General features: G+C 39.3%; 1 protein-coding gene across 3 annotated transcripts in view; it reads right to left on the bottom strand.

Annotated features, from left to right (window-relative positions):
- The window catches only part of RAPGEF4 (Rap guanine nucleotide exchange factor 4), a 237,287-nt gene that overhangs the window by 56,403 nt on the left and 156,558 nt on the right, over positions 1-24,326 (bottom strand). For all 3 annotated transcript variants that reach the window (XM_018572340.1, XM_018572346.1, XM_018572344.1), the window contains 9 exons: positions 22,023-22,144; positions 18,775-18,958; positions 17,042-17,126; positions 16,499-16,559; positions 14,950-15,026; positions 11,856-12,002; positions 9,645-9,760; positions 7,802-7,890; positions 6,615-6,693 (listed from right to left, as the gene is read on the bottom strand). In XM_018572340.1, the coding sequence (XP_018427842.1) occupies positions 6,615-6,693; positions 7,802-7,890; positions 9,645-9,760; positions 11,856-12,002; positions 14,950-15,026; positions 16,499-16,559; positions 17,042-17,126; positions 18,775-18,958; positions 22,023-22,144 (960 nt within the window). The remainder of the gene's footprint in view (positions 1-6,614; positions 6,694-7,801; positions 7,891-9,644; positions 9,761-11,855; positions 12,003-14,949; positions 15,027-16,498; positions 16,560-17,041; positions 17,127-18,774; positions 18,959-22,022; positions 22,145-24,326) is intronic.

Below are 24,326 nucleotides of genomic sequence, written 5' to 3' on the forward strand. Positions count from 1 at the left end.
AAAGAAGAAACAAGCTTGTGGAGAACGACACCAGAACCATACTGAGAAAAGAAGAAACAAGTTTGTGGAAACCGATACCAGAACCATACTGACAAAGGAAGAAGCAAGCTTGTGGAGAACGACACCAGAAGCATACTGACAAAAGAAGAAACAAGTTTGTGGAAACCGATACCAGAACCATACTGACAAAGGAAGAAGCAAGCTTGTGGAGACCGATACCAGAACCATACTGACAAAATCCAGAGAGATTAAAAAAAGAGCTGGATTCTCTCTAGATTCCAGTTGTATGGTTCCAGAGGGGGTGAAGTGTTATAAAGTGCAGGCCAGGGGCATAACTAAAAATCAAGGGGCCTTGTAAAAACTGGCAGTGTCAACTGCAGACATCCCAACCTGCAAAACCTTATTTCAGGGAGGTTCCCGTCTCATTTCAGGGAGGTGCCCTTTCTTATTTTTTTTTTCTTTTTACAGCGGCCGTCAGAATATAAATAAAATAATAATGATAATAATATATATCAGATTTGTGAATTGATGTTCAAGTATCTGTCAGTGTAAAGGTCACAATTTATTAGACAGCCCAAGACCTTTAAAAAAAAAAAACACTGAGGAGTAAAGTCCCTGATACACAGTTGACTAGTTGCTATGGGCAGCAAATGAAATAAATATTCTCTATAACTAGACAACCAGGTCATATAATTGATTCTATATTATCCACAAAGGGTTAACAGCACTCTCTCAACCCTGCAGCAGTGCCTGTATCTGCTCTCATTAGTAGTCTATGTCCGCCCTCTCTGTGCAGCATGTAGCTTCTTCCTTCTGAGAGACAAGCCTAGTTCTGAGGCTACTCTAGAGATCACATGACCTTCCTCCGGGAGGCAAGCCTCACTCTGAAACTCTACCCACTGATATCTTACTAGAAAGGTTTACTCAGAGTAAACCTTTCAGGGAGAAAATGCCTCTCTCGCGGACGTCAGGGAGCCGCTATCTAAAAGAGGGAGACTCCCTGAACATCAGGGAGACTTGAGATCCCTGCAACTGTGACAATTTGTATCATTGATCTTAACATGAAGTATGTATCAAGCACAGGCAGCGACATAGCAGTGCTCGGGGTAAATGTTATAGTAACACTAATAATAATAATAATAACCACAACAATATTTTATATTCTGATAAAATGCTTAATGCTCTTGCACACACTTACTCTTCAACCTTAATACAAACTTCATTAAACTCTTGCTTCATTAAACTTTCATAGAACCACAAACCTCAGCCATTTATACGGCTTTAATAGAGCCATACGAATTTCAGCGGAAAACACATCTACACTGCTAAGATAGATAAGCAAATACTTCTACTGTACAGAAGAGGATCTGTGACTAGAGATCCTGAGGTCTGACTTCATCCAATGGAGTGGATGATGAAGGTATCACTATACTGAGGTGCTTGTGGGGTAGAAAGATTCACTTTAAGATGGGAACACCTTTCAGAGTCCTAGGGATACATTTGTTTTTTCCATATGCTACCATATTTTAAGGCTGTAGCTGAGCAAATTAAAGCTTCAAATTTTAACAAAGATCACAAAGGAAGGCATAAACATAAAGCAATCTGTGTAGATTTAAACCGTGCTTTTGCTAAAGATATAACTTGCAAAGTTCAATCCTATTTAATTTCATATAACATAATTAACACATCACATTTAGATGATGCCACGCTTTAAACAAGTCTCAGCATCCATTAAAGCTGCTTATTGTTGTATGGGATTAAACTGTACACACTTGCAAACAGTCAGAACAATAACATGCAATAATGCTGTCAATACAGCCAGTGTTAAAAATGTGAATTGCAAGTTTAATGTTCCTCTTAGTCATGTTCTTGTTCAGCTATTGCAGCCGTATAATTATTTCATATATTTTTACCTCCCTATTATCAAACTCACCGCAGGTACCTGTAATTTTTGGCATTTTCTTATTTTACATTAGCTTCCTTTAAATCCTGCTAATGATAGCTCTCTGTACAGAGATTAAGGTTTACAAAAATAAGGAAAGAGAAAAAATATACACAGATTGTAATTTGCGCTCATTAGACATGATTACTTTGTGAAGTCTACTGACGATTTTCCCTTTGCAATGGCAGATATAACACAAAGGATACTGCAGATTATAGCCGCAATTGGTTAAGTTCTATTGTAGTATGAATTCCTTGGCATCTTCTGTAATTATATATCTATCATCTAACGTCCCCTTTTCTGTTACTAGGCCTTTATATATTTTATGTATAGGGAATCTAGCCCCATGCTGGGAAGTTGTGTCTCTTTAGATTTAGAAACCAGATTGACGATTTTGCTGCAATTGTCAAGAGCACAAACCGTTCAACAACAAAAAAAACAGAACTGCAGATTCCCACAATAAATCACTCCTTTCTCCTCTGCAGAATGATTGGTGTTTAGGTGATATCTATTGGCTAATTTAAGTTATTACAGATGCAAGCTTACAGAGTTTCTATATACCTGAATCCAGTGACTCTGTTCTTCATCATATCCACAGGATGAATTAGCCCAGGATGGAGACAAGTTTACTTTCTCAAAAATGGTTTCCATTGCTTTTGGAGCTTACAAGTGCTTGCTATCCCTTTCTGTGCTGGATGTAATAGGGATGCACCAATACTAAGTACCTCACTCGGTACAAGTACAGATATTTTTCGAGCTCCAAGACTAGACTAGAGAAAAATTCAAAAGTTAGGAGGCAGCTGTCATTTGTAAGGAGCACACGGAGCTCCTGGGATTTGCACATCTCTGTTTTAATGTATGATTTTGTTTTTATAAATATAAATAAAGGGATGCACAGATACCAGTTTTGCAAGTACAATTACTGATACTTGCCCAAGTACTCACAGATACAAGTACTGATACATTTTTGTTTATTGTCATGTGACAGTTTTTCTAAAACAATATCGACTAATGATTTCAGGACAGTGGTGGAGTGCCAGAGCCAGGTCCCAGCTACAACCACTGCAACCCTGGTAGTTCTCATGAAAATGCCAAGTATCTCCACTGGTATCTGATAAGATACCAGTATCTGAAAAGTATTGGTGCATCCCTAGGATGTAACATGAGTTCTATCTACTGGTACCTTGATACAAAAGCCTCTTATTTAAACCCAAATACAAAAATGTTATAAATTGCAGCATGACAATCCTTAAATGTAGTGACTGCATTAGTTTTTTTTAGGCTTTTTCCTTTTCATTTACCCTAGTTATCTGGCCAGTAACACACTTCATATCTTTGCTCCACACTATGGAGGAGCACCAGAGCAACCCTTAGACAAAGGCATTGCCTCCCTGTGGAGAGGGTAGTGTTAGATGACACTAGATTTAGATGGACTTGGTTAACAAATTAAATCTAATCTCCAGCTAACACATTTTAAGCAGTTACAGCAACAGTTCTTTTTTCCTTCTGGGATAAAGGTTTTGCATGAATGAATAAAAGCTTACAATTGTAAGCACCCCTGTCATTATTAAATGGATTGTCTCAACTCTCTAGATGCCCCTTTTTTATTGGCCAGATCACCAGGTGAAAATTAAGGGGAAAAAGTTTAAAAAAGAAAACTAATCAAGTCACCACATTTAAAGATTGGTAAACTGCAATATATTCCATTTTTGCTTTTTGATTTAGAATTTTGTGCTTATGGTCTCCAACAGCCAATGCATGTGTAGCTACTTATCCTTAGCAGCTCATAGTTGAGAAGGTCTTAATTGTGAACCAAAAAACTCTTTTTCCTTGAATCAGCTTTTTTTTTCTTCTGTGCTTCAGTAAACAAGTTTCCCCTTGTTTTAGTGAATGAGGCAGATTTCTGCTGACTTCCATCAGCCAATTATGTACAAGGAAAAATACAGTTTTTTTCTAATTTCCTTGCAGATGGTTGGCTATTTCACCACATTCACCACAAATGTCACCACATTCACCAAGCTAGAAAAATTCTGCAAAGTGCAAATTTCCTTGCAAAGTGAACAGCCTATTTGACTTTAGTAAATCAACCCCTTGCTTGAAGCCAGTGAAATGTAGGTCAAAAGGAGATCAGGTGAGATGTACCTCTCCATAAATTCTGAATGATGTCAGAAGCATCTCAAACTGATACCCCTCATACAAGCCCAAAGCCTCATCAACATATGCCCTAAGAAATATTGCAAGGTGTTGAGAGGCACAGACACAGCACAGCTACCACTTAGGTAAAAACGAGTAGACACCGACCACAAATTGTTCTAAGTATCTGATTTAGGAGATCAACTAATTTGCATATTAGCATTTCTCTTAGTTTCACAAACTAAGACTAACTGCTCTATTCAAACTAAGTTGTTACTGCTTTAGCCAAGTAATCCACAACAACCAGTCACACTACATCTTGTAAGTAAAACATGAATTATAACTGGTTCCGCACTTAGAAATGAAGAAATCTTAATTGAATAATGTTGCTGCTAGCAGGTAGTACACAGAGTTATGTGTATGGATATTTTTTCTGTTTTGCTTACATGTTCACTTTTGTTTCAGTTCTATAATCCCTAAAGTATTTTGTAATCACTAGGGATGCTTGATTTGATTGAATCTCCTTCAAAATCACATTTTATGTTTTGTAATTAAATTCTGTAGATTCCATTATTCTTTGTCCTCCAGAAACTTGTAAAAAACATTTTGCAAAATACATCCACAAACTGCAAGTGAACAGTAACAATTACATCTCTAAATAATTTCATGAGAATCACTAGATAAATAAAACTAACAGACACAACAATTATGCTGTCAGATCTGCAGAAACAAGTTGGCCTTAAATATTCTGTTTATTATCTCTGTTCAATGCAGTTATGTGCAGCTAGGCGAACACTGACAATGATATTTATATTGCAGGACAGCTAAACTGAAACGCCCTAAACAGACATTATTAAAATAACGAAAAACTATATCTGAAGGGCTAATGTAGTCTGTATTTAAAATGTCTATATAACAATGTAATTTGGTGTTGTCCTTCTGAAAAAGCACGCTAGCTGCAGTAATAGACAAGATCAAACATACTAATGAATATTATTGTTGATGGTTTGTGATTTTTGACAAAAAATCTGGTCCCTAAGCACATTTGACCTCACAAAACATTCTTTATTGGTTACTGGAAATGTTAAATATCAATCAGACCGAGTGCCTACAGCATACAAGCACCTTTCACAAGTATGGAAAAACGCATCATTGCTTTGAATATCCAGTCTTCTTTTATTTGGAGTTTTCAGCTAAAGTTTGTGTCTGTTTATCATATACTTGCTTAATTTTTTATTACAGTCATTTAACCGCAGTGTCTAGATTGGTGAAAGAAGGACTACTGATGTCCACTATTGACTTGTGTGTAGTCATCTTCTTGTCACAGAACCAGATCCCATTGATGGTGGAAGTAATTCTACTAACTGCGTCCCGAATCCCAAAGAAAGTATTTGCCACCTTGTAAACTGGCTTTATGTATAGCCTGTGTAGTCAACATTGAATATTTTTTACACAGTCTGCTAGGCGATATACTATGGAACTCTAAATCCCAACAGAAGGACTGAAATTCTTAGCTTTATTGGGAGAAATTAAACCACAGCCATATGCTTTGTTTGATGCTTTCAATTCCATGATGTTTGATACACATCATTGACAACAAAAGGATGGTTATGTGTTTTATTAAAAAACCCAGCATGTTACAAGCTGTTTGCCTTTAAGCTCTCTTTATCTGATTAAACCTTATTGGACCCCATCTAAACAGGGTAGGCCGGGATTGGGATAAAAGGGGTAAGGAGCTTCAGTTTCTGAGCTCTGGCTTCTTTCAGCTAGGTTTAGCCTGGCAAACATGCCAAAAACAGCCTAAACCTAAGCCTGCTAGCTGAAAAGGTTCATATGAAATATTCATATTTCATGCTCACCTAACTTTTTAAGATTTAAATTTTAGTCTGGAACATGATAAGAAAGAAAATATATACAAAAACCTATGCATTTCCTTTTAAACTGTCCAGGGAGAAAATGGAAAAATTTAAGGAAGTGACCCAACTTTATTGTTGAGGCACTTTGTCAAGCAGCCCCCTGCTCCTTTCACCGCTAAATTATTAATAAATGCTGACTGCTATCTGTTGTACCAGCAGCATTTCCTGCTTTGGAGACTGGTTACCCAAGCTGACTAGTTGTGCACTGGGTGACCAATTTCCTCAAGATACTCCCCTACCCAATAATTCTTCAGGGCACATGTATGTGACACACATAGTCCTTCCTCTTCCTGCTTCACTGGAGGACCCTCAATTTAGATGATAACGTCACTCAGACTTTAAAAAATATATATATTTTCATAGGATCATAGGAGGTAATACAAAAAAAGAAAAAGGAGTTCTCTAGAGGGATGGAAGAGTGGTTAGAAATTTGACTTGCCCAGAGATGGTCTTTAAGCCAAGACCCATCTAGCACACCATGTGATAGTTACGTTTTTCTAGTCTCTAGGCATTTGACATTTTAGGTATTCAAACACATAATGAGAAGGAAAATAATAACAGAAAACAATGAACAACACACTTTCCCATGTTGGGGCAATGTTACTGCTTCTGGAAAAGGATATTGGGACATCAACACAGGGCAGAGCTGACAGTTTGGCATGAAAACGCAGTGCATCAGAAAAAAGTCATCTAAAGCGTTGTCTAGAGGAAATGAAGAAGTCAGAAAATTACTACTCTGTAATAAAAAGGAGCAAACACAAACAGTTTATATGAGGGGATAGAAGTCATATAAAATATCATCAAGGTTGCAGTTTTGCATTATGTACACAAGGGGCATTTTTAATATGGAACTAAAGTTCCTGAAGCCCATACAAAAAAAAGAACAGTTATGCTTTACATACTTTAATTCCAGCTGTCTTCAGCACAATCTCATGACAATCTGTGGTCCCTCTTCATCTTCATCAGTGGCAGTGGACCACAGTTTTTAATGCTGCATGTTATGACATCAGCAGCATTCTCTATAGCATTTTCCTGCGATCAAGGCCAGCATGATTATGCACCCCCAGGGCTTTTAGGGAGTGGATTGAATGAGGCTGGGTGAATTTAACCAGAAAGAGGAATGGTGATGACAAGCGAAGGAAGGAGGACACAGAGGGCAGCACTGGAGTGTGGTGGTTATTCATCTTTTAAGCTTTTTTTTAAATACAACTGGTGAAGGAATGGACCAAGGAAGTGTTTTTTATTAGCTGCCTGTAATCCACTCTGCAGAAGCACTTAGACTGATATAAGGGAGGGTCAGTACTGTAAGCCAGGCAGAGTTTGGTTATTGGAGGGGAAAGGCACAGGGACCACCTCATGCTCTTTTACTGTCCAATCAAAAGGCTTGGTCTTCGACCAAGCTGTACTGATTAACTGCAGTGGAGAAAAATGAAATTGCTGATGTGACTTTGATGTGTTACAGGCAGCCTGGATCACAAGACTGGCAGATCAGAATGTATTTTCAACTATGTATTTAGGCTGTTCGCCTAGATTTCAGCTTTGGAGGTCTCAACTCACCTCAGCTGTTCGTGTTTTACACATTAGGTAAATGTCTGACTCTCAGACCCAGCTTTCACTGCCTGCTTTGCTACTGACCGTCAGTAATCCCAAGGAACCACAGCAAACTAGGAGGCAGGAATGCTGGGGGGACCTTCCAGTGAGCCTTTCCATCAGGAGTAAAGATGCCTCAGAATGTCTATAAGAACATTACAGTGAAATTCAATTGAAATGCTTAATAATATATAATTTAATTTTATTGCACCTTTGTTACCTGTCACTTCATTCAATCCTGGCTCAAGGCGCATGGTCTCTAAAAAGTGTTCTAAGATTTTTTCTGGATTTCCAGACATCACAGTGTACCTAAAAAATAAAAGAAAAAACATTTTCTAAAACTTTTAATAGGCAAGAGATAGCTAAAATAGAATTTTATGCATAGGATATACACTGAGTGGCCAGATTATTATGACCACCTGACGTTTGTACGCAAATTAGCTATAATTAGCTATAATTTTGCGCTGAAGTTGCTAGAGGGCCAGACCATTATAAATAGGGAAGCAGGTTGTTTACCACGACAGTAGAAGTGATTTGTTTCTGAAGATATGGGTAAACAACACGATTTAACAGCCTTTGAACGTGGGATGATTGTTGGCGCTCGGAGCCATGGAGCGAGTATCAGCAAAACAGCAGAATTTTTTAAATGTTCAAGAGCAGCTGTTGTTAAAGTGTTTAAAGACTGGACTGTCAGCCGAAAATCTGGGTCTGAACGTGCGAATTGTGGCCATCAGCGACTAGTCAATGTTAGGGCAGAACGGAGAGTGGCAAGACTGGTACAAGACAACAGAAGGGCAACAGTGCAGTGTCAGATTCCTCGCATCACCTTTCAACATCTCGTGGAGTCACGAGGCGGCCCAACGAAGTCATCTCGTGGCCCAACGAAGTACTGATGGGGTGGTCATAATAATATGGCCACTCAGTGTATAAGGCTATATATACAGTACCTTAGATACTGAGCTCCTGACAATTTCATCAGGAGCTATAGGCTTGCTAGTGCTTCCAATTCAGTTTTCATATGAAAACAGTAGCCTGCTATATGCTGAGTTTTGGGTCACAGGAGGACAAAGTAAATGTAGCAAAAAAGTTGGGCCATAGTTCTCTTTTAATTAACTGGTTCTGTTGCTAAAACCCTCCCACTGTGAGAGGCAGTGTCTAGGAGGGGGAGAGTGTGAGGCACAAATAAAGGAAGATTTGGCTAAGTCAGTAAAGGTAAAGGAAGTTTTTGTTTACTTAAGGTTTGTGCTTCACATACTAACTGGATTTGGTATTTGTTAAACTATCATACTGGAGACTTTTGTTGTACTTTAATTGGGGCTAGTTAGCAAGTATAACCAAGGGGTTAATCAGGGATTATTTTAGAACGCAAACGTTTAATACAAAAAGCCTAAACTTTGTTTTATAGTTTTAGGTTTGCTTCAGCAACTTCTGCTTAATAACCATACACACTGTAATTAGCTGCTCCTGACAGCTGAAACTAACACAATGTATAAATGTTTGTTTGCCAACAAGCACTAATTCTGAAACACACATGTCTGCCAATCATTGGCAAAATAACTGCTGACAGCATCTCTGCTACATAGATTGTGACAGCAGGTCCCAGCAGCATCACACTTGGGCTTAGGTCTCGTTCACACCTAGGCGTATTGCTTATGCGCGTCTGTCGCGCGTTTTTTTACCGCGATTCGGACTTGAGGATGTACAAGATTCTCTGTCATAGGTTGTTAACTGGTTAAACATCAAACAGGTTCCCTTTAAGGACTAACTTGAAGAGACTAACTGAGCAACATTTGGGGACTGCTACATCTCTAGAACTTATGAAAATGTATTCTAAACCTACATCAAGCAATGATTATGTGCAGAGCTCAGTAGCCCACAGAAATCTGTCTGATTTGATTTGCAATAGTAAGGCCAATTAAGAAGTGTTTTTCTAAATGGTCGTTGTGCATTTCTGAACTTTTTATTTTCCTATAATAAATGGGAGTGCAGTTTATAGATCTGGAAGTGGTTATTGTAGACTTTGATTAGAATAGCAGAGACTGACTATAATGACTGACACATACTTATATGGGGACTGTGTGTTGCCTTGTGCTGACACTGGTATCCCAGAAAGAATTTTCTCCAACACCAAGACATCTTGATCATGTTCTTTAAGCCTCACTGTATTTGCTTCAACATCCTAAAAGAATGAGAATAAATATACAATATATTATTGTTACAAGGTCCCTTTATTTCCTGTCTGTTGTTATTTCAGCTAGTTAAGTTCAAGTAAGGGGAATGATCAAGACCAGAGCTATCTGCACAGAAACCAAAATTTGGTAAGACCATCCCAAGGTCATTGAGGTTATGCTTCCCTTCCTTGTTTGCATGACATATGTTAATGCTTTCTGGCCTACAGCAGCATTCAAGCTATATATGTTAGAGTAGGTGACATTGCTGGACTATTGCACAGTTCTACTTCATTTCAGAATTCCATTTAGCACAGTTATCCCAAGCAGTCCTCCTACCGTGTTTCCCCGAAAGTAAGACCTACCCCGAAAATAAGACCTAGCACTATCGTCAGGGATTTCTGTAATATAAGACCCCCCCCCCCGAAAATAAGACCTAGTTCGGTGGTAGATCTCATATTACAGAAATCCCTGACGATAGTGCTAGCCGCAGCTCCCTTATATAAGACACTGTCTTATTTTCGGGGAAACACGGTATGTTGACTACTCACTTATAAGAGGTTGCCTGCACACTTTTGGATGTATGTTTTATCCCCAGATGTGTGTAAAAATACCTTTTTTGTAGAGTAGGGGAAGGCTAGAGCCCATATTAGCTTTTTAATATTGTTTGTTCTTTGTTGCAGAATTTTCCTCCTTTCCTGTCTGGCAAAACCATTGCCACCAGTACAGGAAGTGAGGGGAAGTCTCTCTAACACAACATCTAAGAATAAACATTTGGGCTGGACACACACTTTAAGGGCTTGTTTACACCATACACAGTGCATTCCAGTGCGGTTAGCTGCTGGAATGCACTGTATCGCATCCCGGGCCAGCTTTCTGTGTTCAGGGGCGGGAGGGGGCATGGCGGTGCATTGAAGTCAAGGGCACCGCAGCCACGCCCCCCGCCCACAGTGCGATAGCCCGCACCAGACCGCGTGGCATATCAATGCCTGCATTCCAGTCCAGCGTGATCAGAAAAAAATGCTGCAAGCATTATTTTTTTTCTGATCCCACTGGGCTTAAACGCAGGCATTGATGTGCCACGCGTTCTGGTGCGGGCGATAGCACTGCGGGCAGAGGGCGTGGCTGCGGCGCCATCGACTTTAATGCACCACTATGCCCCCTCCTGTCCCAGAATGCAGGGAGATGGTCAGGATGCAATACAGTGCGTTCCAGCAGCGAATCATGCTGGAACGCACTGTATATTGTGTGAACAAGCCCTAAATCTCAATTATGAATAAACAGGAGGTGATGTAGTTCACTTCCCATTCATTCATAATTGAGGATAGGGTAACCATACTATGTCATTTTTGGCAGAAAAATTGCACTTTCGGCATTTAGCCAAAAGTGCCATTTTTGGCCGATATGTTTCGGCGGCCGATGTGTCGGTGCATCCCTAATTAAGATCTCTATACCTTTCAGTTCATTTGCTCCGGCCATTATTATTCAGTCTCACTCTTCCTATTGGATTTGTCATTTATTTTATATCACATAACAAGAGTTGCTGGAACATGCACAGATAATCCTGGAACAACCAAAACTCCCAGGTAGACAGGAGTCCAGAATAATGTCAGGGAGCTCTTTCTATATAAATATCTAAGACATATAACAAGCCAGGGGCTACCTCAGCCCACCAGACTCTACCTATAACTAGTTTTCTCAGAGATACTGCCGGTGCCAAGAGCCACTCCGGACAGACAGCGCGAGTTGAGGGAGCTTAACAAGTGGCTCCGGAGCTGGTGTCAGATGGAAGGATTTGGTTTCCTGGAGAACTGGGCTGACTTCGCAGTCGGCTATCGGCTCTTCAGCCGAGACGGGCTGCATCTTAATGGGAAAGGTGCAGCATTCCTGGGAGGGAAAATGGTAGAAAGACTGGAGGAGCTTTTAAACTAGAAAGTGGGGGGGAGGGTATAAAAATAAAATTACTTAAACTAAACGTTGATAATTTAATCATAGATAAAAATAACACAGAAAGTAGTAAAAAAAACAATGTTTCTGTTTTTATTCAAATCAATATACACATTACAATGCCAAACTACACAGTCAACATTGACAGTTAATACTAACCCTCAGAATTCTGTTAAAGTCCTCTTTGTCCACTCGCAGAAAATGGCAGTTGTCTTCCCGTAGTACTATAGATGCTGCTCGAGGTGCATCATTCACTAGAGCTAACTTTCCAAAGTCATCTCCTTCATGAAGGGTACAGACCACACCCTGAGACAGACACAGAAAAGAAAGGTCAAACTTCTTAATAATAAAAACCTTACATTGCAAGAAAATGGTTGCTTGCAATTACAGTTTTCCTTTAGAAAGTATCACCTCCGCGGCACTGTATGGACCATGATGCACTAAAGTATATTTGCGTACAATTGCGCCTCATTAGTGTGTGAACAAGCAAATCTTATATACACAAAATTTACTACATGCCCATGATGTACGGAAACACATGAATAGGTTACTATGTATGTACATGGAATAACTAACATGGGTAGTCTGCTATAGAATGTATTGAATGGAATGTTCATGGAATTCATTCTACCTTGCTGTGTGTATACATTCGCACACTTGTGAATATACAATCAGGGCCGGATTCGCCACAAGGCCACCGAGTCGCGGCCTCTGGGCGGCAGGGAGCAGAGGGGCGGAAGCGGTGTGAAATCTCCTGACGCCTGGGACATGCAGTTCCCGGCGCCGGGAGGTAAGTTGTTTTCTACATTTAGCCCTACTAAATGTAGTGTGAAGAAGCCACTTGTTTATTTACAAGTGATCTCGGCGATGACGCCAAGATCATTTGTAATAACACTGCAGCCTGTTCGTCCTCGCCCCGCGTCCCCCTCCCCCTCGCGCTTATCTCTCTCGTCCTCGCTGGCTCCGTCCTCCTGGTCTGTCCTCCCACTCGCTGCTGAAGATCTCTCCTCGCTGGCCGCCAAAGTCTCTAGAATGGAGAGCAACAGGGTTAAAAGTAACCCTGCCGCTCCTTGTAAACAGTGAGAGGGGAGAGCAGTCTTCCCAGTGCTGTGCTAGAACTTCTGTATTGGAGGTGACAGGTTCAATAAAGAGATGATAGAATATACACTTAAGCCTAAGATAAAAATGTGAATTTTGGGTCTATGTAACTACTGTTATCATGCATACCATATAGAAAAAATAATAATTTGTTAAAAGCTCAGTGATCATGCTGGCTCATGCTGGCCCACGCTCCAAGCATACCCTAAGGGCGATTGGCAAGCATCTAAGCATACCCTAAAATGGTGATTCTGTAGCATAGATTAATCCTTACTACAAATCGCGAATGCCAGCGATTAACAGCGATTTGTAGCTAACAATTCAATCACTAGACTCGCTGACAATGTTTTGCTAAGAAGCAGTTTGTAGCTTCAAGTTAAACTAGCGCTTTAGCATTTGCATGGTGTGCTCTGCCAAAAATTGCTCTCCTTCAATAATATGCAGCTAAGCCATAGAGGTGAATGAAGAGCGATTGTCACTGGTGATCTTGTCGCTGACCTGAAATACTGCTCAAACGCAATCACTGAGCAATTGAGCTACAAAACACTGCAGAATTAGCAATTCCTACAAAAATAATTATGATTTCCCTTGCAAGAAATCATTAAAAACAAAAGGGGATTGCTGCAAATAAATTGCCTGTCTAAAATGGTACTAATGGTCAATCCCTGCTGTTTTTATTTATTTTAGTAAATCAGGCCCTTTGTGTTTCAGGCTTAGAAGGCAAATATTGAAATTTCCGGGCAGTAGCCTTTGAGAGTTATTATAAATTATATTGTAAATATTACATGAAAGTAATTTTATACATCATTTAACATTTTTACTTTCTTGAAGATCCATATTTTCAGGACTGTAATTCACATAAAAATGTAGACATTCTCACTATACTTGTTATCTGTCCAACCTAGATGATCTATTCTTCCTCTACATTGATTGGTCATGGGGTGTCTCTACAGGTTGCACAGTACCATGGACTAGTGAATGTTGCCTGATCGAACCTTTTGTTTTGACAAAGCAATATAGAGGGCATTGTTGGTGCAAAAAAAACAGATAGACATTCATCTTCCACTGGTCTATAATAGTAAAATAAAGTCTGTTTGATTGTTGATTGTTGACCTAGGCTGGCCACAGATGGAATTATTATTTGTCCATTCTGAAGAAAATGTAATGAGTTTCCACAATACTCATTCATTTAATATACAAAAAACTATTTTTCAGGGAAAAAAATTAATTCTGATAACAACATTTTTGAGAGTCTTTACAGTTCTATGAACATCTGTTTGTTGCACGTTTAGTAAATCTTGAACCAATTACTTTTGATAATTTTCTGGCTAGCACAGTTCTAGTATTAAGTGACACTTAATCTACACCTGTTTGTCCTTTGCTGCAGAGAATGTATAGTGGTGGATTTAATTCACTTGCAGTGATAGGCAGCTATACAGCAGAAAGGAAAGAGTCTATGGTGCATGCTGCAGCCAATCAGATTCCAAATGTCAACTTCGTAGTACAACAAAGATAATGAGGTTACTTACAACCTCCTATCCAAAGGAAGGTGCCACCTTAGCCTGTATTTAGAGCACAGTTGCCATGGTGTTGCACATGTGATCAGCTATGACACCACCCATTCAAGGGCTGGGGAATTTGATTGAAAGCTGAAATAAACACACTGGCAAGCTTGACAGTTGGTATGCTTTAAAAGTAACTTTTAGAGACAGTTACATTTGTGGGTCAAGGTCTTCTTGTTTAATGTCTTCTTCATGGCATTCTTTCAGTACATCTTTTAATAAAGGGACATAGTGATATATACATATTTTTTAAGTTTGCACTATTATAATACAACTGTTTACTATTTACCATTTGTCAAAGAAATAAAAATCTATACTGGCCTATCCTTTGCAAAGAACACCATTTGCCACATTTTCAGCCTGTGTGATTTTTATAAATGTTCCTTAATATCTTGCAGCATTCATGCAATGGTCTCAAAAGCACAAGTACCGTATTTACTCAAGATTTTCAGCCCATTTTTTTGGGTGAAAAGTGCCCCCCTCGGCTTATACTCGAGTCAGCGCCAGCGAAAGCACATTTAGGCACAGAACAGTTTTAAATTAGGTGGAGATAACGCATACATTTAGGGAATATATAGGGAAAGAGAAAGTACCTTGCCATAGATGACCACATTGACAGATCCTTTTAATATGATGTACCATGAAGTCCCTTCTTCGCCCTGGTTAAACACTGCAAATAAGAAATTAATTAATTATAGTAATACGTTTACATGTAAAATAGGAAATGTCAATTAAACCGGTCAACCAGCAGCTAGTATTTGCAAAATCAAAACTCTCATGTCAACTTTATGTACAAAATATCTACATCTAAAGCTTGACTGCACCATTCTGATGCCACTTTGTGCATGCCAGCTTGCAAGGCTTGTCTTAAAGCATACCAATTTTCAGTCTGGAACAATGGGAGGCACACCATCAATAAAAAAAATCAACAACCCTCAATCAGGTGACCAACCCGACATGTTTAAAGGGAAATTAAAGTGTAGTATTTGAGTGATCATTGTAATGTTTACCCTAAAAGTAATTTTTGTTCATTAATGTTAATTATGATTAATGAACAACTCACAGCTATCTTGGATGGTTGCTACACTAAATTCGAGAAGATTTGGGAGGCTTGGATCACCTATGATAGTTGAACTTTGACCCAATCCATCTACAGATTTGATGGGATCTCCTGCGAAATGTGTTAAGTGCTTACCCGCCCCATTAAAGTTTAAACCTATTTAATGCTCTATCCCCCTTTACCTGACTTCACCTTACTCCCAATGAGCAGTCCTAGCCTATATTCTACCCTGTTATTGTAGCCCATGAGGCTTAGACATCCGGAATCAGATTACAGTGGTTCCCTCTATTGGTTGTTCATTCCTAATTGTTATATTTTACAATATCTAATCCCCACAAAACTGTTTGACTACTATGTCTGTGCTTTCAAAATTATTTAAGTATGTTTCCTGTTTTATTGTAATGTCTATTTGAAAATAATAAAAAAATGTGAAAAAAAGTAACTTTGGATGTGAGTCTCTACATACCTGTCTTTCCATATTTTTGTTACTATAGTAATTTATACTTTACCCATAGAGGGACCTCTCTATTTATATGCAATCACTCAGCCTCCCTGCTTAACTATTGATATATTAGGCACCTAGGGGATGCTTGGTTCATCAAGTTAGCAGACTCATAGCGGATGATTTACAAAAAGAATAGCAAATGTTCACCTAGCAAATAAATGGGCAAAGCATATGTTATGTTAAGTGAATGTTAGTAATTAAGGTGAACCTATTTCACTTCAATATCCAGTCTTGTGTGAGTGTAATAAAAAAATGGGATTTTCACTTTGCACATGAGAGCAGGAAAAAGGAAAGTGCAAAACACAACCAATGTCTGTCAAAGAAGGAAGCAGCCCCATCATGTGTAATGGTGAAATATGTACAGCTATAATTCTAAACCATACGTAGCAACACATTTTAAAACATTAAGATACACTTTTTAGATATATAATCAATCAGATCCCTTTTACATGAATATTTATAAAAACCTGGAAAGACTATAAAATATTTTAAGCCATCAGATGCACTTAAAATATATAAATATTTTGACCTTAATTTTGATCTTTTAAGTTGTATTAAATTCTCTCCATATACTTACAAACTGTTCCCGCTTTAGGGTGAGATTCAAATATTAATAATCCAGCCAGTTCTCGTTTAACCTTAATGAAAACAAAATAAATGCACATCAATTAGTAATTCAAATAATGAAAAATAGAGTGATGATCAGCGTACTATTTATTTCCATGAAATTGCAAATAGCCCCCAAAAGCTCCCCAAATTAAGAATGCATTTTGAAAGTGAAAACACTAAATAAAAATGATTACTATTGTTTTTATTAATATTATTATTATTATTAAAAATACTTTACAGGATTTTTATAGCGAGAACAGTTTGACAGAACTGTTATAATTAAAACAGGAGGGTTAGGAGGGCCCCTCCTCATGAGAACTTATAATCTTTACAAAACATTGTTAACATACAAGTAACTTAATAATTTCAAATTAGGGATGCACCGATACCGATACAAGCATCGGTATCGGCCGCGATACCGAGTATTTGCATGAGTACTCGTACTCGTGCAATACAAATGCTTGAAAACATACAAAAATGTGCAATGACTGACCAAGAAAAAGTGACTTACTGTAGTGGAAAGGTGAGATAAGGCTTTAATGTGAATAAGTTCCTCAAAAATAATTTCCAGATCATCAGCAGTCCTCTGACCTGGTCTGTGCAATAGAATAAAACACTTATTATACTTATATCCAATTTGCTATGTAAATGCATAATTTAGATTATAAAATTAAATTAAAGACTTCATTCATAAATAACATAGAAGTGAAAAACTGCAATTAATCGGGGAAAAAACAAACCACCAGGTGAGGTAGCATTTGACTGACTGACCACTGATCTAATGCAAAAACATACACCGTTACCCTTTCAAATATAAAATATGTCAGTGCATTTTGTATGCCATCTACTATGCCAACCTTTGCTCAACCCAAGCTTATTGTGATATTCTCCAGGAAAATTGTAGTTTACAGAGGGCTTTTCTTTTCCTTCTGGCAGATAATCGGAATGACGGGGGAGTGAAAAGAAGGTACGTAAATACATCTATGGAGGGCTACAATAAAGTGAACCTGCTACTTTGCACTGTATGGACAAAGCACATATTTAAGGGTTAGGGTTGATGGGTTTTTGCTTGCTTCAGAACTGCTTCTCTCCCAATACAAGTCTATGGAAATGGAAGGAGGGGGGAAAAAGTACAAGCTATAATCCCTGTGAAACACCCGTGGGATGTGGTCATGAGGCTCCACTATTACAAGGAAAAAACTTAATCATGGAAACGTTCAAACTATCCTCAGAAGCAAACTTTTAAAGGGGGAAATTGCAAATATTGCATATCCAGGTTTGGCATAAGAAACCTCCGCCCACAAATGTGCCCTCAAGCCCCTACTAGAGCTTATGCAAGCCAATCATAAAGTGCAATAGCCAGTAGTGCTGTGATTCCTTGAGGACCTCTGGGATTTCTGTGACAAACTAGATATCTCCCACCTGAACTACCTGGCTGGACAGAACAGATCTCACCACAGACAGACCTTCCATTAGAGCAATGGCAGAAGAGTCCTAAATCTGAGCAGCTGCCCAGGTGACTTTTGTGCCACGCTTCACCAGCATACAGCATCCCCAGGACCGATGAGACCTGTCCTCTATTCCTTTTCACACACAGCACTCTAAAACTTTTGTCTCAATATGAGACAAATAAGCATACAATGGTCCACATACCTGATTTTAAACTGTTCAGTTTAGACATCATTCAATGTTTAGGAGTTTCTGAATACTTGGCTATACCTTAGGCCCATAGACTTGGATGTGCCTATACTTAGAACTACCTTGTGTGGACACATCAGTTCAAGTTCAAGTGTTTACAGTTGTTCATACCCTTGTGATTCCTTCATTATCCAGTTTTTCTTAGCCTGAAGGCTTCTTCATTGACTATTTCTTTAAGTGTGGACTTTGATTTCACTATTGCAGTTAGCAATGTTATTATTGGAGTTTTGATTATATTTTCTCAGTAGTGCACAGCTTACGCTCAGGTAATATACCTAATAAGAACCATTACACACAGTAGGTCTGTACCAACAGCTGGTCTTGGTTTTTAAAGCCAGCGTCAACAAAACAAGAAAATTATTTGTGCAAAAAAGGATTGTAGCATATTAGTGTTAGTTTGAGCACCAAAGGTTGTGTGCTTACATGCTCCTGTGATGGAAATCTGCCTCTGGCTCTAGATTTCTTGTCTTGGGCATAGAGTCCTGCTCATAGAACCTGGACATTAGCTACATTACAAGTAATGTTAGAATTAAGAAAAGAAATTACGGTTTTCGAAGAATCATTCTCATGTGAGCGTCGGGTCCTGTCTGGGACAACAGAAGTAATGTTTCCTGGAGCTCCTCCTCACTTTCCCGCTTCTCCTCATCGGTTGGCATAGGCACATCATCATGTTCATCGTCCAAGAACCGATAAAACAGGTACTTGTCTTGGAAGTAGTATTCTTGGTCAACTAAATAGATGATAAGAGGCATGGTCAGCAAAACGAAGATTGATAATAAGAAACTCACACAAACATGGTTAGAATACACAGCCTCTGAGCAGGCTCAGGGCGGAACTGCCGCCAGTGCAGCCGGTGTGGCTGCACCGGGGCCCGAGGCTGGGGGCCCAGCCTAGGGTCCTGGTGGGTCCAGTCCCGGGCCCCCCTCCCCCATTAGAGGAGGTATGGTCCACTTTTTAACTGATGCTGCTACTGTAAGGTCCCGCACTTGCTAGGACCTCACGGCAGCCTATGGTGCCCACAGCTCACTCCTGATCAAAATGGGAGGCACTGCCCTGGTGCCTCCCATTTTAACCCCCACAAACAAAACTTCTGTGCCTGTTACCGGAGGACAGTTGTGCTGCTGGCAAGGGGGTGAGTACGGTGCTCTCTGGGTTTTGGAGGATGCAGTAGCTCCGGAGGGTTGGCAGAGCAGCATCTTCTGCAGGAGTTTCTTGCCCCCCCCAGTATTGGAGGGTAAGGTGAGCAGCTGATTTGCTGGTAGCCCTGGCTGTGCATGCTGGAGTGTCCCTGGAGCCTGGAGGACGAGGTTGTAGCAGAGAAGGATGCAGGACAGATAAAGGGTACATAGGAAGAGGTATCTATCTCCTTGCTCTTTGGGGGCTCAATCTGGATGCAGGACTCCATGCACAAGGGCCACATTGTGGTGAAGCTGCAGGCACACAGGACTGATATGTTCCCTGTCTGATACATTACAGAGCGGACCCCAGATATGTACCCTGGTTGGTATATCACAGAGGGGACCCCCAATATTTTCCTACCTGATATATCAGACAGGGCAGACCCCAGATTTGTGCCCTACTTGGTATATCACACGGCACAAAATGGTATTGGTGCATCCCTAGTGTGTGAGTGTGGGGGGACATTAGAGTGTAAGCTCCTGTGTACAGAGAAAGATGTGACTGGCTCCGTGTTATCTGTACAGCACTGCGGTGTATATATATGTCAGAGCTATATAAATGTATAATAATTGTGTGTGACTTTGGGGGGATATTAGAGTGTAAGCTCCTCTGTACAGAGACTGATGTGACTGGCTCAGTGTTTTCTATACAGCACTACGGTATCTGTCAGAGCTATATAAATGTATAATAATAGTGTGTGACTGTGGGGGGACATTAGAGTGTACGCTCCTCTGTACAGAGACTGAAGTGACTGGCTCAGTGTTCTCTGTACAGCACTACAGTACATGTCAGAGCTATGTAAATGTATAAAAATAATAGTGTGTAACTGTGGGGCGCCATTAGAGTGCAGAGACCAGTGGCAGACCGAGCCTGGGGGGCCCAGTGAGATCCCGTCCTGCCTCCCCTAACTTTTTTTGGCTTTAGTTCTCTTTTGGGTCAAAGGAGTACATTTACTATAGTGATCCAAAGTCAGAACATAGCAGGCTACTGCCTGCTATATGCTGACAGCGCAGAGCTGTGCTGCAACCTGGAAGGATCCCAACAATATTGTCTGGTTCCATCCACTGCCTGATTGACAGCTGTGCTTGCCCCCCTCCCATTTCTGTCCCTCAAATAAGCACAGGGCTGAATGAGAGCGAACAACTGATTACCCCTTCCACACAGAACAGTGTGGATGTAGGAATCTCCACCCGCTGGCTATTGTATTCTGACAACTGGCACCCACAGCTGTCTGAAAACCTAAAAAGAGACTGCTTCTGATTAAATGCCAAATTTCCATCCAGAACTCTTTGAAGTGTGCACCTAGCTGACTAGAATCACACTCTGAGGAGATGCTACTCTGCTTATGCTATCCGTCCATGTATTATCCAGTGCGCTGTATGAGTGCACCATCTTTGTAAGTTTGTTTTTATTTGCTTTTGATAACGGTATGGTTTTATGGTTTACATTATGTGCTGCTCTTCTTCTTTCATCTGAGTGATTGGCACAATACAGAGGTGGCAGTTTAAAGTTTTCTCCATGGATCATCAACCCCTAATTAGGGGACACGCACATGTGACCTTTCTAAAGAAATTGAGTTATTTTGAGTACTTTTCCATCAGAGTGGGTGGGTTACATGGAGGGGATTCACTAGTTGTTATGGTGGATTACACTGGATACTATTTGAATTCACAATTTGATGAACTAATCACATTAGATTTGCACATGACATTGTTTGGATTGACTCACTTTGACTTGAGTGGAATTATACAAGCACTGTGTGCATTTACATACATAGAAGTATTCTTTAAAGATTATGTACAACTTTTATAACTGTACAGTATTAAGTATAACACAGTTTTCCAAGATGTGTAAAAATATTGCTATTATATAACTTTTATAGCCAGCAGAGGGCATAGTTTACTCATATATCCCAAACTGAAGAAGCACCACTAGAGCGTTGACAAAAAATGTTCACTCCAACATTAGTGTTCCGAAAATAAATCTGTTAAAGTCAGCAAATAAATCTGCTTAAATGTGTATGTAAAGGGAACCATTTAAATTTAATGTATGCAAAATGTGTGTTCCAAAACATAGTCTCTGGAATTGTCATGATAAGGTCAATTATAATCTTCAGAAATTTTTAATTTGTTAAATTGTTTTTTTATATCAAAATGTTAGTATAAAGTTGGGTTGAATGCCCACACTACCAAAGTTTTGTAATAACTCATACATTGTAACTATGTTAGAGAAGAAAAATATTGTACAACAATTTCTGATTCTTTACTCACCCTGGAACCCTATATTTATGAAAACCACAGCAGTGGCCATTACTGATTTCCCTACTAAGAATGCTAGTTGCCGGGCTGTCTCTGGCATCAATACTTTTTGAGTCACTGACCCGAATAAATTAGATTTAAAAGTCAGAGTGAAGCCATAACCTTTAATTTGTATGCCTTTTTTTGGACTGTGACTAAGAAGGAACCACTGAGAAAAGAGGTCACTGACTGAGCATGCCAGCAAGGCAGAAGGCGATGCAATTAATGGCAAACTACATACTTTGTAAGTTCAGTTTTCTTTAACCAAGTTTGACAGAGTGATGTAGGATACCCCTACTGTGATAATTTTGCACTTACCATGGTTAAGCACTCCCTCCTCTAGTAAGACTTGCCACATGCCCACGGCTTGTGTTCGGGAATGCACACAGGAGCTCTGCTGGATCAGCCAGTCAACCAGTTCTGTTCCTACACAGCATTGCCTGCCAAAGATACACACACATATCAGGGGTTCCCAATAGTCACAAAATACAAAATATTAATAGCTGACAAACCTCAGGGATAAAGTAGGTTGCAATTCTGTCTCAGTACAGTTAATAAGTACTAACTTGGGAAAAGCTGAAAGTGTAATGTGAAATGCAGCTATACCCAAAAGATTTTTTTCAATTTCAAATGTAGTAAAACAGTTTGATCCCCTGCTGGTTCTTTATTTTAAGGACCCCTATCTCATGAACAGTCATGACAGCCCGGTTTTTCTCTACAGCCAGGCCAAAGAATACAGTAAATACTGGTTACTGAATCAAACTATGCACATGCACAAATACATGTATTCAATGTATAAAGCATGAAAAAGGCATCTAAGGAATCCCGAAAGCCTGCATCTTTAATAACTTAGCCAATAAAGGGTATCACTTAAAATAGGAACTACAAACTCCTATTCCTTACAGCCATGGAAGGCGCCATCTTAGCTTCTATTTGGATTGCAGTTGCCATGGTGCTGCACATATGATCAGCTATAACACCAGTCATTTGAGGGTTTAAAAGTTTGGTTGAGAGCTGAAATAAGCCCACTGGCAACCTTGACAGTTGGCATGCCTTGAAATAGCATTCGGTTTCGTCTCCAATCACACCAAACGAATGTACATGCAATTCTGCAGGGTGAACAGCTTTGAGAATTGTTTCTAAAATACACCCTTATATATTACTTCCATATTCATACTATTTAGACAAGTTCACAATATCTGCTTCTGGTATGTAGAGTTCAGTAGTATATAGTACACAATGAATAGGCTAAATACTTTTTATAGTATTGTTTGCTCTCTGGCATCATTTTAATCCAGGTTTTCGTCATGTATACCAGAAGTGAGAAATCTCAATTCCATAGTAATAAATGAACGTGTGCACATGTAAACTCGCAATCGAGCATTACACAGATTTAAAGCCAGGGCATGTTTCTGACTAAACACTGAGCAAAAGAAGTTTGCTGCCAAGCTGTGTTGTTTAAGCAGCCATGAAGACAAATGAGAACTGACAAGGGGAAAGAATATTTCAATATTTTATGTAGACGCTGGTTGAGAGATGCCAGTGTACAAATGATTACTTTTACAGGAAATTTTCCTTGAGCCTAGCGAGGTAGAACTTATCTCTCCAATAACTCACACATAATGCTAATCAATGTTGCATATAAGCACACGCTATTCCTAAATACACTGAGTTAATTGTAACATGTAGCATGGCTCTGTTTACTGGGAGGCATTTGTGGACCAAATCCTAAGGCAGCCGAGCAAAAGGAGGCATTACCACAGCTCATTTACAATTTGTTTATATTTTGTATACTATTATGTTTTTACATTATTGTTTACATTTTATACTGTCATGCTTTTATTCTATTGTTTACATTTTTATACTGTCATGTTTTTATTCTATTGTTTACATTTTATATTGTCATGTTTCTACTCTATTGTTTACATTTTATACTGTCATGGTTTTATTCTATTGTTTACATTTTATACTGTCATGTTTTTATTCTATTGTTTACATTTTTATACTGTCATGTTTTTATTCTATTGTTTACATTTTATACTGTCATGTTTTTATTCTATTGCTTACATTTTATACTGTCATGTTTTTATTCTATTGCTTACATTTAATACTGTTATGTTTTTACTCTATTGTTTACATTTTATACTGCCATGTTTTTATTCTGTTGCTTACATTTTATACTGTCATGTTTTTACTCTATTGTCTACATTTTATACTGTCATGTTTTTATTCTATTGTTTACGTTTTTATACTGTCATGTTTTTACTCTATTGTTTACATTTCAATACTGTCATGTTTTTACTCTATTGTTTACATTTGTATACTGTCAGGTTTTAAGGGCTTGTTCACACCAATTGCGGTGTGTTCCAGAGCGGTAGCTGCTGGAACACACCGCAATCGCTCACAAAATGTCCCCCTGCGTTCTGGGGTGAGGGCGCGGTGGTTCATTGAAGTCAATGGCATCGCTTCCATGCCCCCCACCGCCCGCAGTGAGACCGGATGCGTGGCAAAACATTGCCTGCATTCCGTTCCACTGCAAACGCAAAAAATAGAGCATGCAGCATGACTTCAATGCACTGTCAGCCCCCCCCCCCCCCCCCCCCCCAACACAGCGGGGGGGGT

Source organism: Nanorana parkeri, unplaced genomic scaffold, assembly GCF_000935625.1.
Source record: "Nanorana parkeri isolate BGI_ZX_2015 unplaced genomic scaffold, ASM93562v1 scaffold44, whole genome shotgun sequence".
Taxonomy (NCBI): domain Eukaryota; kingdom Metazoa; phylum Chordata; class Amphibia; order Anura; family Dicroglossidae; genus Nanorana; species Nanorana parkeri.